A 13,815-nucleotide genomic window follows, 5' to 3' on the forward strand; every position below is an offset into this window, starting at 1 on the left:
CACGTCGTTCACGTGTCTGTTTTGTGTATGTGTACGCGTTGTATGTGAAAACGGGGGGGGGGGGGGGCCATCGAGAGACAATATGGAGATGCGGCGCACTAGACGCACCCTTATTGTGACAGCTGGCAACCCGTGATTGGTCAGACAGTATTCGCTCTTTCTCGCGTGAGTTAAAATGTGGTGGCGCCAGTGTGCCAATCAACGTTACTGCAGAGCAAGCTCAGTTTCGCAGCTCCCTATTCTCGCCTTCAAAGGCGAGAGGCCCAGGTGGCGGTCACGATAACTAGCGGCGCTGCAGTCGGATCTTGCTTCCCTGCCTCGCGCGTCGTCTACTACCACCGCGTTGAGAGCTTCCTTTTCTTTTTCTTTTCTGCGTTTTTTGTTGTTGTTTTTTTTGTTTTTTTTTACTACCATGGTGTATAATAGCAGAAAAAAGATGATGAAGATGAAGTGTAATATACCACAGAGATCAGAGTCAGCGCATTGTGAGCGTTCTTTCTATGAGTGTTTGAAATTTATTTTTGTGTGCGTCTGTTTCCTTGCGCTGTGAAGTGTTAGCATGAATTGTCAACTCGCCCAAGCTCAAGTATTGCTGTTGAATCTTCGCGGGCTAGACAATCCGGAAGTAAGACTCGACTGCAGCGCTGCTAGTTCTCGTGACCGCCACTGAGCCCACGTCGCAGGTGGAGCTGTGAAACTGAGCTTGCTCCAGTAACGTTGGTGGCAATAGACCCTTTCCGAAATTCAGTCTGGCAACTTCAATAGCTATCATCATTGTCATCTTGACGGTGCTCAAAAGTGCGGCTGGCCACATTGTACGAGGGAGACGCCGCCAACGCCGCCATGAGCATGTACGGCATCGCGAGTACGTGCACTGCTGCTGCTGGCAGTCTAACAGTCTCGTGGACCACACGTTTGTCGCCCATTTCAGACTTTCAGCCCGGTCGAGGACTGCGCCTGTGGCAGCATTAACGCAGTCGTTGATGTTACAATTGTTCACTACGCTGTCTTCAGTTGCGACTGCGTGGCACATGAAGTCAGCGGTGAAGTCTTCCATAGCGTTGACAGTGACAATTTCGCCGCTTGCATTCTTCTGGCTCGACGCCCCAGGTGCCGCGTGTCCACCGGTCAGATCGGCGAATGCGTAGCTTGCCTCTTCACTAGCGGGTTCGCTCACCGCGTCTTGACTGCTCGGATAGGCGATTGCGTCATTCGTCTCTCCGGCATCAGCGGCGAAAAACTTCGGCGTTGACGGCGGCGCCTGTCGTACTCGTGGTTTCTTTCTGGGCGGCCTTTTCGCGACGTTGAAAGCGAAGATGCTCGGCACTGCTTCCTATCTGAGGTAGCGACGTTTACTAGCGACGTTCGGAATGTAGTCACCCTCTCGAAAGTGTCCTGAGCAAATCTTAGTGTACTTCGTAATGGTGACGTGCTTTCCTTCGTCACGTTTTATCGCAATAATCCATTTTTTTCGGAGAGCGGGGTCGGATGGGATGGCGAACAAAGATACCTCTAAAGAAAAAAAGTATACAAATTCGCGTCACACGAAATGCCCGAATGCTAAAGCGGGTTTCACATGCAGCGATTTTGGCCCTAAAGGGCCGCCCACACTAGCGAGAAAACGCGCCCGGCGCGCCGATAAATCGGTTAAGCGGGAAGATAAAGGGCGTGTCTCTGCACGCGCTCGTGGCGCTGACTGTGCTTCGGCGACATTTTGTTACTTGCCGCGATCGGCGTGCCACGCGCGTTTTCTCGCTAGTGTGGGCGGCCCTTAAAGCGGCGCGATTTCTGCCGTCGCGGCGCTCGTGCCGCAGAATTGCTGGTGCTAGCCAGAGCGCCGCGACGGCATAAATCGCGCCGCTCTAGGGCCAAAACCGCTGCATGTGAACTAGGCTTTACGTTATCTCAATACCCCAAGCCCAGCAACATCGCTTCTGTTTACAAAAGGAAAAAGGGTGCAGGTGCATGCTCCCTTCCGTCACGCTAGCACTTGAGAAGCAGCACGAGACGGCTTATATCATCCCATGCTACTAATCTGGCGGGATCTCTTCCGTTTCGATCGTCGCAGCGGTCGCGTGCGTGCACCGCCCAACCGCGAGCCAGAGGCATCCTTGAGTCCTTTTTGCTTACACAGCAGCACACAGTAATGAAAAGGCATCGCAGAAGCAGCGTGTGGCGAAATATCAGCCGCGCAACACCTTCCGTGGCCGCAGTGGTGACGGTGGTGTAGCGCACGTTGAGCAAGCGCCGATGCGACCATACATGCTTATGGCGGACGCACGCCGCGCCACGCCCACCTGCGAAGCTTCGCAACCATTCCGGTAAATGGCGCTGAATTTGTAAAAGGGTCTATAGCCCTTAAAGGGATACGGAATCGAAACTTGAAATATAGAGAAAACATCAAGAAATGAGTTCAATATGATCAGCTAAGCCTGTAATGAATAATCGCACGGTCGTATTTTGAGCAGATGGCTATATTTTATGCTCTAAATGCCGCGATTTTGGCGAGCGCTTCAAAATCAGCCATGGAGGAGCGCGATGCATCTCGGGAGATCCGGCAGACGTCTTGACGTCATCATGCCTCGGACGACCAAGCGTACCGTAGTGACGAGTTTTGCCACTTGGAGGCGTCAACGCGTTACAATCTCGCTTTGTCGAAGTACCCAAGGGCTGTAGAGATCGCGGGGCCAGCACGCGCACCAAACCTGAGAACAACCGAAGCACGCGTTTGCACGTCGCGCGAGAGCTGAAACCAAGGTGGCTCACTTTGTTTTGGCTCTTTCCACCAAGACGCCTCGGTATTGCGTTCAGGCCTAGGCAATCTATACCAGTGAGCGGACATACCGCTGCGGCGCTGCTTTCAGAGGCATGTTGTCGTCACGACATTCCATTGAAGCTTCATAACCAACTACCAGGTGGTTTTTGATTATCGTTTAATTCACTTTAAAATATGTTTTCTTGCGTTTTCTAGCGCAATATTTATGTTTCTGTGGTTGTGCTGCTACCTGCGTCGTGTTGAAACAAAGAAATGAGCTCCAGAATTTGGTTTCCGTACCCCTTTAACCACTCCCGGTTCAGAGCTAGACGGCATTTTCTCAGTATTTGCGAAATAAAATATACTAGCTATTTTCTAGAAATCGTCATTTATACCACTGTCAGACTTAATTCACTCCTATTATAAAATATTGATTTGTAGAAAGATAGGAAATATACGTGAATTGGAAATGTGCCAGGAATTCACTATAGATGGCGCCACTGAGTCTGAGTCTATGGTCAACGCTACTGGAGCAAGCTCAGTTTCGCAGCTCCCTATTCTCCATGTTGAATATACCTGAGACTGGGGTAGAAAAGAACATAAAAGTCGAAGAAACTGAAAGGGACAGGAGTCGTCGTCCTGTCCCTTTCTGTTTCTTCGACCTTTATGTTCTTTTCTTTCCTTGCTATATTATTTTATCCCTATTCTCGCCTGCAAAAAGGAGTGGCCCAGGTGGCGGTCACGAAAACTAGCGGCGCTGCAGTCGAATTATGCTTCCCTGTCTCGCGCGTTTGTCTGCTACTACTGCGTTGGAAGCTTCCTTTTCTTTTTCTTTTCTTCCTTTTTTTTTACTTCCATGTGTATAATAGCAAAACAAAATGTGATGAAGATGAAGTGTAACACACCACAGAAATCAGAGTCAGCGCATTGTGAGTGTTTTTCCTTTGAGTGTTTGAAATTTATGCTTGTGTGCATCTGTTTCCTTGCGCTGTGAAGTGTTAGTATGAATCAACAACTCGCCCAAGCTCAAGTATTGCTATTCAAGCTTGGTGGGCTAGACGATCCGGAAGTAAGACTCAACTGCGGCGCTGCTAGTTCTCGTGACCGCCACAGAGAACAGGTTGCAGGCGGAGCTGTACCGACGGCGGTATGCACCCTTTACCTTTACCATGCCAGGCATGAGGAGAATAAGGCCGTACTGGAGTGCGTTCAACGTGACATCGAAAACCTAGATCGAAGATTGTCTGTGCTAGTTATGGGTAGGGTGTGTATTTTCCGGTTTTAACCGAAAAACACCGATAAACATCCGTCGGTGACAAAAATACAAAATCGGTTAAAACCGAAAAACACCGGTCGTTGCACGTTTCCGACCTAGCGAAACCCTTTCCCCGTAGAGGTTCGTCAAACGTGTTATCTCGTGGATCCTGCATTCTTCCAGTGTCTATACTTGGCCTGTACGTGGCGTCAGTCCGCCCTCCTTTCTGGGGGTGAAAAGCGTCTAGTTAACGCAGTGAAAGCTAACCTCTCACACGCCTTTCCCCCATTGTGTCGCCCATGGCCCCCTTTTGTGGAAAAATTAACGCAGCGGAGGGTACGCTCTCAAATGCCTTTTCCCCATTGTGTCTGGCCAAGTAATGTCGGTGCAAGCCATGTATTCAGAGGTTGCTGTGGTTCCTGGAAGACACTGCCAACATCCGTGTCGTACAGGGCTACTGACCTTTCAGAACTGAGATGCATTCCTTGTTATCTGTTTAGTTTCCATGGTCTTTTGGGGAAACGGAAAAAGGGTTTTGTTGGCGGGGGAGTTTTTCGCTGTATTTAAAAGGAACGTTCTGTAAAAAAAATTGCAGACGTGTTTGAGAAGGCGCGTCCGTCCCGCGTCTGCGGGTTTTCTCAACCTGAGACTTGCTTCCCTTCGTCGTAACGCGGAGTAGAAGGCCACCAGGATGGGAAGTAAGCGGAAAGCTCAGGATGACTACGCTACAGATTTCATGGATGAATCGTCGTTCTGGTTCCGCGTGTCAATTGTTAATCCGTGCATAAACGTGGAGCTGCCTGAGGGATTTGTGCCTTATGAAAGTATCTATTGGCTGGCCCTCCGAGACGAGAGCTAGCTGAGTGACCTAGAATCAGATTTTCTTTGTTACCGCCAGTATGCTGTGACTAGCACCGTTGATCCAGTGTTATTTTGGAAACTTCATTTACCTGACTGGGCACTACTGTCCCAAGCCTGGCTGGACATTTTGGGATTTCCTGTGTCCAGCGAAAATGTGGAGCGTGTGTTTTCAAAATTGCGGGTTGTGAACCGCAAGGAACATGCTGCCATGACGGATGCAAGCCTCTCGAAGTATGCTTGCATTCACTATAATAACCAAGTGTGAGAAATATATTCTTCTTCGAGAAGTGTATGAAATGTGCGAATGAAATTAGGACTCTCTGTTTGTGATGAATCGCATTTTTTTTCCATTGATAATCACCAATTTTAGCCTCGTCGTGAGACGTTCCACCGAAATACACCGGTGTTTCGAAAATAAGTAAACACCGAAAAACATCCGCCGATTTTTCTCACAAATAAACACCGGAAAGTACACAGCCTAGTTATGGGGGACTTTAATGGCCATCTGGTTGACGGGCGTGAGGACGACAATGGCCGAATGCTGAGACAGCTGTCGGAGGAGTTCGACCTGGAGATTCTAAACCTCAGGGAGGAATGTGAGGGGCAACACACATGGATGGCCCGGGACCGACGAACATGTATCGACTATGCCTGGCATCAAAGAGGCTCGCACGTCGCCTTCAAAAAGTAACTGTAGATGAAGATGGCGAGTGGAGTATTGGCAGCGATCATAACAGCATCATACTTCATTTTGGTGCAATCCAACGACAACGCAGCCGGCCGAAACGTAAGATGGCGTTCCAATTACGTGAATGTGATATTGAGGCAGTATGCCAGGAGTTCGGAGAAAGTGATAAGCGCATAAATGCCCTCATCTATGATGACTATGCCAATGCACTTCGGCTGGCAATCACCACACGGTCGATTATGAGAGGCTCAAGCAAGAAAAGACGGCTTGTATCGTGGTGGGATGCTGAAATCCGGAGATCCATCCAACTCAGGCAAGACGCAAACCGAGACCATCGCCGGGCTCTGCGGACGCTTGGAAAAGCACCGGAGACTCTGTGACTCTGGGAGGAATACCAGAAGCTCAAGGCAATCACACAATCTATCGTCGAGGAGAAAAAACAGATACATGATTGCAAGGTGATGAAAGATATCAGAAAGGGTGGAAAAAAAGCCGGAGAGAAATTCTGGCGTTATATTGGAACACTGGATGGAAGAGATAATTCTTCCCAACTGATCGATGCCAAAAATGGAGGTGTAGTGTACAACGTTAGAGCTCTCTTGGATGAACACCTTCACAATCTTTTTGGGACGACACAGGATTTCCACGGTAATGAGAGCGCGTCAGCAGGAGGCCCTTATATCAAAGATCCACCGCTACTTAATTTGACCAGTGACAACACCACCATCGTGGGTAGAGTACAGGTCGCACGCGCTCTCGCGCGGTTGAACGGCGGCACTGCGCAGGGCCTGGACGGAATCCCGGCTAAGGTACTGAAAGGCCTGGGACCCGACGCTCAAGAGCAGTTGGCCCACTTGTTCAGTCGCATATGCTGCGGAGATGACCCGATCACCACTGACTGGAGGCGCGGTCGAGTAACCTTCATCTCGAAAAAAGGTGGAAACAACCAGCTGTTGCATGACTACCGACCGCTCACCGTCACGGCAGTTGTATGCAGAGTACTCACGACTATCATCAATTGGCGAATCACAGCATGGGCTGAGGGAGCCAGCGTGTTTACGGAACTGCAGAACGGGTTTCCAGTTGGCCGGCGGTCGGACGATAACCTGTTTACATTGACCCAATGCATCGAGATAGCGCGAGCGGAGAGGCGACTTCTGATATGCTGCTTTCTAGACATTGCTAAAGCGTATGATTGTGTCCCTCACCTAATGCTGTTGGAAAGGCTGAGACACCTTAATATGCCCCAAACATGGGTGAGGTCGATCCGTCGGTTATACGACGTCAATGTGGTGACGACATCCTTCAATGGTGTGACATCAGGCGAGGTCACAGTTGGAAAAGGTTTACGACAGGGCTGTCCGTTGTCGCCGACGCTATATATGCTATATGCCTCTAGCATGGAAAAGGCCATTGAAGACACTGGCATTGGTTTCACTTTGGAACACCGCCAGCATGGTGATATTGTAGCGTGGCGACTCCCTGGCCTTGCCTATGCTGATGACCTCGTGCTGATGGCCGACAGTTTGGAAGGCATGAGGAGGTTGCTCGTCGCCTGTGAAACTGCAGCGGAACACCTCCGACTACGCTTCAATGCTGGCAAGTCAGCGACAGTCATCTTTTCTGGCGAGGGGTGCAATCTTGGGTCGCTCATCCTGCAAGGCTCAGCCATACCTCTTCACACCGAATACAGGTACCTCGGAATAACACTATCGGCTAGAGAGGACTAGTTGACTGAGCACCATGAGGGCCTCAGGAGGTCCTCAGTTAGCAAGCGGAACATACTGCGAAGGCGGAGCCTATGGAGCTGTGACCGGTACATTGTCACCCGAGAACTTTGGAAGGCTGTGGCTGTGCCCGGGCTGACTTTTGGAAACTCAGTCATATGTGTTCCTAGTGAGCTACGCACATATCTTGAGCGGCGCCAAAGGGAGGTCGGACGACAGGCACTAGGGTGTCATGGACAAGTAGCCAATGAACTGATAGAGGGCGATGTCGGCTGGTCTTCCTTTGAAGCGCGGGAGGCAAACAGCAAGCTTCAGTACTACACACGTCTCCGGTACATGAACGGAGACCGGTGGGCCAGGCGAGTTTTTATGTACATTCACCTGAAGCATATCAACTCGACGTGGAGGAAGCGAGTCACTCGTCTTGGGACAAAGTTTAAGATCTTCAGCTTGGCCACTGAACCTCAAACAGAAAAGGAGTGGATGAGCACAGTGCGGGAGGAAGTGAAGAGGGTTGAGAGAGACCGTTGAATGAGCGGCATGCTACAACACCCTTCCATGCACATGTACGCGTCTCTGAAGACGGAGATTGCCCCGGTGACTTTCTGCGGGAACACACTGGGCAGTCGACTACTTATAGAGGCCCGTGGTGGTGCCCTACGTACCCGCCTATACCGAAGCAAGCACGATAGCAGCGTGACTGACACGGTATGTAGTGCGTGTGGAGCGGGCGAAGAGACAATCGACCACTTGCTGCTTGCGTGCAGGGCGCTACACCCAACGCCTGTCGTGGGTGCCCGCTTGGAGCAGGCACTTGGTTTCACCAACGAACAGACCCATGTAGTATGCTCCAAGCGGAGGCTCGAGGCATGGTGGCAGACTCGACTGAAAAATCGGGGTCGTGACCAAGACGATCAAGGTGACCAAGATGGCCAATAGCCGCTGCTTTACTTTTGGCTGGAGGGGCAAGCGTTCACTTAAAACGACGGTGTCATGTGAACTGATTAACTTTGACTGTGCGAAAGTGACGGTTGGCGAACTTTGGACACGCGTGCTAACCAGTTCTCTTTCGTTGTTGTCCTTTTTTATTTAGTTTTTATTTTTTGCTTTTATTGGCATGTCTTACAAGACTCTCGTTACAAAGAGATTGTGCCTCAAATATACATACATACATACATACATGTGAAACTGAGCTTGATCCAGTAACGTTGTCTATGGTTAGGAGTGTTTATCTTGCTGCGACTGGGTGAAGTTGGTCGTATGCTTGTTTGCCCCTAGTTCCTGTTGGCGACGTGAGCTTTCGAAAGCGAACGACGTCAGCAAAAGATTTTCCCATCGACCAAAATAAGAGAAATATAAGAACTTCCATTTTGACGATCTCGGCAGTGTTGCTTTCAAGGCGCAAGGCTTTCAAGGTTCCGCCATGCTCATTACAATCACATCACCATCAACCTTGTTGCTCGCAAGACAATGACGTCACGAGAGAGAACCATAGGAGGGCGCCATCAAAACATCTCGCCACCAGTACAGGAACTCTAACTGCACTCGGAGCTGGCGCGTTCCCAATATTTGTTTTTAATGCGGTAGCATTCTTTTGCTACTTCATCCGGTTTTCCCGATACGCTTTCTAGCCTCGAATGCGCCGTGCATATGCGAGGCGGGCGTATGTTCCGCGCGTCCGCGGAGGCGCCGCGCCGTTTTGAGATCGCCCTAGACGTAGTCTTACATAGAGGTCGTCCTAGACGTCGTCTTTGACGTCGTCCTCTAGGACGTCGTCTTAGCAAGCAGATAAACCCGTGCCGCGCATACACGGAGCGGCAGTACCCGCACGTTCACATTTGCGCCCAAGCTACGAACCAACCATCGGCTTGAGTTGAGCTAGTTGGTACATGGTCAATGATTCTTGTGAAACAGCATGAACATTGGGCGATTACAGCGAGACAGGACAAGACACACACGCGAAGCTGCAATAATGGTTGGGAAACAGCTTGAACCTTAAGTGATTGCACAGACACAGAAGATTAAACGGTTACACAAAGGCGAAGTGATCACTTAATTTCGAAGTGGCGCGCTGCCATCGCGCTGATGTCAATGATTGCGTCGTAAACCTTTCATAGTGTTTACTAACATTTTGCATCGTCGTATTTAGTGAGCTGCGTCGTGAGCCTCATGACGAATGCTATTGCAATTCATAGAGAACCGACAATAGTGGTTTCCGCAGCCAATAGCTCTTCCCTTCTTCGGCGTGAATTTTGGACTGAGCCGTTCACGAGTAATCCTCAGCATGGCGTGACTCTTTCATCTTCTTTAAAGCACTCGCTTGTGTCGCGTTTCTCGCTCGTTCTCAAAACAATACCTGTCGGTACTTGTAAGGAACGCGAAGCGTAAGTTCTATTAAGAAAGCTTTAATCTTCTCCGTTCATATAGGGCCTTAATTCTTACCAGAGCTGCCGCTGTGACGAAAGCATCGGGGGTATACGATCGCAAAAAATCAGGTTTGCGGGCTTCTTAGGTGACAAACTATACGAAAGGTATCCGCCACGCCCCAGCGAGGAGTGAAGATTGATTTTGTCCACCTGGGGATCTTTCGACGTGCAACCGAAATCTTGGTTAGTCGGCGCCTTCTCCGCAATACGCCTCTGCCAGGTTGCGGGGTGCTATCGAAGCTAACTTCATCTATAGCGTGTCGCAAAAAAAAAATATATAAAAAATGTTGTATTTTTTTTTAACCGCAAGAATAAACTATGCATCGCCGTATACTCTTATTTTCCGCCCAAATGTAGCGCTACCGGTTTAAACCAGATGACGAGGCTTCAGAACTAACCATTATCTCAGTCAAAAGTTATGTGATTTCTTGAAAATACCAATGGAAAAATGACACCGTTTTTGTCCTTCGTTTTTCTTTTGTAACTTGCGTTTTTTAGCATTATGCATTCGAGAGGTCCGTCGGCCGTACATTTCCCATGGAAAATTCTAGAAGATCGCTTATAGCTTTTGAGTAAGATAGCAGTTAGTTCTCAAACTCTGGCATGTTGTTCGGACTGCTGGGACTGCATTTAGGCGGAGAATGAGCGTTCAGAGATCCTTAGCGCTATTTTAAAGTAAAAGAAAAAAGACTACTTTTTTTTGTGTGTGAATGCTGCTGAAACAGCGAATTTCGAAGTAGTAAAACTACTCTTTTTTTTTATTTTTAGAATGGCACTGCATCACAATTTGTGTTACCATAGCCCATGACACGACAATGCGAGAAATGGACGATTTCTGTTTTGTTTTGTATTCATTTCCAGCAACAATTCAAATGAACCACCCTGTGTTGCGTGCACGGCGTCATTTCTCGCTCCTCGGGAGCAAGAAGTAAGTGTAAGGGGCGTCGTAGAAGTGCAGCTCGTCCTCTTCGTGCGCAATGACACCACCCCCGAGCAGGTGCCGGCCGTACATGACGGCTTCCGGTCGACTTCTCACGAGCCCGGCGTCGGTCAACCAGTCCACCATCTTGTGGCCGTGAAAAGGAATCCCCCGCATTGACGCCGGAATCCTGCACAGAGTTGAGGTTTAAACAGAGCCACCGAATTAGCGATACTTCGCAGTAACGGAATTTCAGCCACCTTACTACTTGAAATCTCACTGTTGACAGTTACCCAGTGTTGGTGTCAGCACTACAAGTAACGGCGTCACCGGTAACACGTTACCGTTTTCCGTGACGTAATAACGTACTCGATAGATTTTTAAAACAGCACCTGCTAACGACGTAGTTACATTACGTATTTCAAGTAACGGGTAACGTAGTTATGTTACTCGATACTTTTTCTCAGAATATAAAAAAGTACACTTACGTGTTTGTTTTTTTCGTGTTTCTATACTTTGTTTTTCCATAAGTACATACGCAGCCGACGATACGAGCTAATGGGGCCAATCAGACCGTGTGAAAAGGGTACCACCATGGCGTTTTTCATGTGCCTCTACATGTTCTACCATCGCTGAACCAATCATAAAGAGAAAACACTCAATGACTTAAGCATTTAATACTTCTTGATTGGCCTCATTAGCTCGCAGCGTCGACTGCGTCGGGGCTTAAAGGGGCCCTGAAATCATATTTAAGCGTCTACTTTTTTTTTTATTAGGATGCAATTAAATGCCAAGGTGCAAGCGAGCTGGACAAGAATAACGAAAATAATCCCTGGAGAAGGGGAACAAGAAAGACAAAAAACAAACACAAATCTCCGAACACAGCTAGGTGACTGGTGCGCGACCGTTTGCTTTACTGACGTCTAACCGATGGTTAGCTTAGTTGGTCCACCTGTAATGGAGAGGTCCCGGGTTCTATATCCGGACCAGGAGGATTTTTTCGGTCGCGCACCAGTCACCTAGCTGTGTTCGGAGATTTGCGTTTGTCCTTTGTCCCTCTTTTTCCCCTGCTCCAGGGATTATTTTCGTCATACCTTTTTTGCGGTTTCCACGTCCCTCGGGCTTGGGGCAAGCCAGCGGGCACGGAGAGAGTAACTAAATATCAGTGGTGTCATATTTTAACCGGACGACGCGGAAACCTTCTCCGCCTATACGGGGGCGACCCGCGGTACCGCAAGCGCGCGAAATGTGAGGTATTTTGTCCTGGGCTTACTACTGGTCAGAGCCGCTAAAAGCTTCTTTTTAGACGAAATACAAAATATAAGTGGCGCGAACCGTTTCAATTATAATGAAAATAGTTTTTGTTCAGTATTTTAGATCAGAAAAGAAACAAATGCAGTGTATAAAGTCCGGAAACCAGAAATAACCCGTCGACATACCCGCCACCAAGCGGTAAAAAAGGCGGCGCATACTAGATAGGAATAGTGAGATCAGACTCCGACGAGTGGCGAGCGTAGAAAGGTCCCGGATGTACGCGGCGGCGCTGCGGTTGTTTGCGGACTTGAGGATCCGACCGGTTCAGAGCGTTCCGAAGGCCTTCGGCGCAGGTTTGGCTTGCTGTTTGGCCGTTTCGCGATATGGCAGCGCGAAGTGGCTCCCGTTCTGAACTGATCTTTACCCCGTGTTTGCTGTCGTTCGCGGTCAATGAAGTGTCATGCCGAATTAGTGTTTAATCGCGCAGCAAATGCAATGCGAGCCGCCCTGCCTGCTCGCTTCATATAGAAGCTTTACACACGCGCCAGATTGAGCCGCCATAGCCGCCCTTTTCTTGTCTTACCGAAATGCCGAGCCACTGAAGCGGGCGTTGACGGGTCTTCACAAGGGCCTATGCTGGGCCCAAGAACACTGTAGCATCTAAAATGGCAATAACTTGTCCTGCTGTGGTAATGATGAAGTGAAGCGAACGGAATAAGAGGGAACAAAAACTGAAGGTCAGTTATGGCGGCGCCCATGCACAGCTGCTGTAAAGCGTCTATAGCCTATCCAGAACATGCTTTAGTGGCGCCCTCTCGAGCCTTCGACACGGAGTGCGGCAGCCGTGAGCGCTTGCTGAGCTCACTACCCCTCCTTTAGTTCACGCCCACTCAAGCAACCAAGGACGTCATGAGGGAGGTTATTTTTTGCTTATTTTTGTAATTTTAATTTGCCTATAACGTTTAAACTAAAGCGAAATTCGAGAAAAGAAAGGTTTCACTAAGTTACTACGTTCAGTGCGCTCGGGTTCGGTGCAAATTAAAAACCAGTAAAAAAGTCCTTGCAGGGCCCCTTTAAGCTGAAACGAAGCATAGGCGTCGAGTCATTCAGCATTGCACCCATTGCACATACCTTCAAAATTTTGCCCGTCTTTTTTCTACGCAAAATATCCCACTTTGGAAAAAAAAAACGCCCACAGCCTTTGTCCCCAAGTCAAAAACCGCTGTCGCGAAAAAAAAAACAACTCTGTAGCCGTTTATTTATAATTAAACGGTAACGTAAAAGTAACGTGCGTAATTTTTTATCGATAACGATAACTGTAACGCGTTCCTTTTATTTTGAGGAAACGTAAGGATCGGTAACGCCTTCCTTTATTTTTCAAGTAACGACAAACATATTTCGTTACTTTTTTTTTTTTTTTGGTAACACACACAACATTGCAGTTATGTGAAGTCACTTAATCTCGAATCACCGGAAACGGTTTTTTGTCCCCCGGAAATGTGAAAACCGTCCGTTACCGGGCGAAACAATAACGCCCGAGCTTTAGGACACCGCATGTAAGGCTCAAAGCCTCTGAAATATTAAAAGTAACGACCATACATAGCGCTCGTTCTGCACTCAGGTACCAAAATGGCGACGCCCGAAAGTAAATCGACGAATGGAGTACCGATGATCTGATACCCTGGTCAGGCGGGCTAATTTAGTGCACTTCAACGGAGTGCACTTCGCCTTTACGGTCGCTTGTGTAGTGTGTCACACGGCTTCTTCCCAAAGAAGACACTCGGTTTCAAGTGAGTTTGCTTTTCTTCTTTATATTTTCTTTTATCTTGGCTTGTGATGATCGTTTAAAATCATCAAATTTGTGTAAATATTGTCAATAGACCCTTTCCGAAATTCAGTCTGGGCACTTTGATCACTATCATCATCTGTG

General features: G+C 48.6%; 1 protein-coding gene across 1 annotated transcript in view; it reads right to left on the bottom strand.

Annotated features, from left to right (window-relative positions):
* Positions 1-10,597: 10,597 nt before the first annotated feature.
* Positions 10,598-13,815, bottom strand: part of LOC8043199 (integral membrane protein GPR155) — a 104,283-nt gene continuing 101,065 nt past the window's right edge. The window contains exon 15 of the mRNA XM_040210111.2: positions 10,598-10,821. Within this exon, the coding sequence (XP_040066045.2) occupies positions 10,614-10,821 (208 nt within the window). The 3' untranslated portion in view covers positions 10,598-10,613. The remainder of the gene's footprint in view (positions 10,822-13,815) is intronic.

Source organism: Ixodes scapularis, unplaced genomic scaffold (genome assembly GCF_016920785.2).
Source record: "Ixodes scapularis isolate PalLabHiFi unplaced genomic scaffold, ASM1692078v2 PGA_scaffold5__190_contigs__length_132052651, whole genome shotgun sequence".
Taxonomy (NCBI): Eukaryota; Metazoa; Arthropoda; class Arachnida; order Ixodida; family Ixodidae; genus Ixodes; species Ixodes scapularis.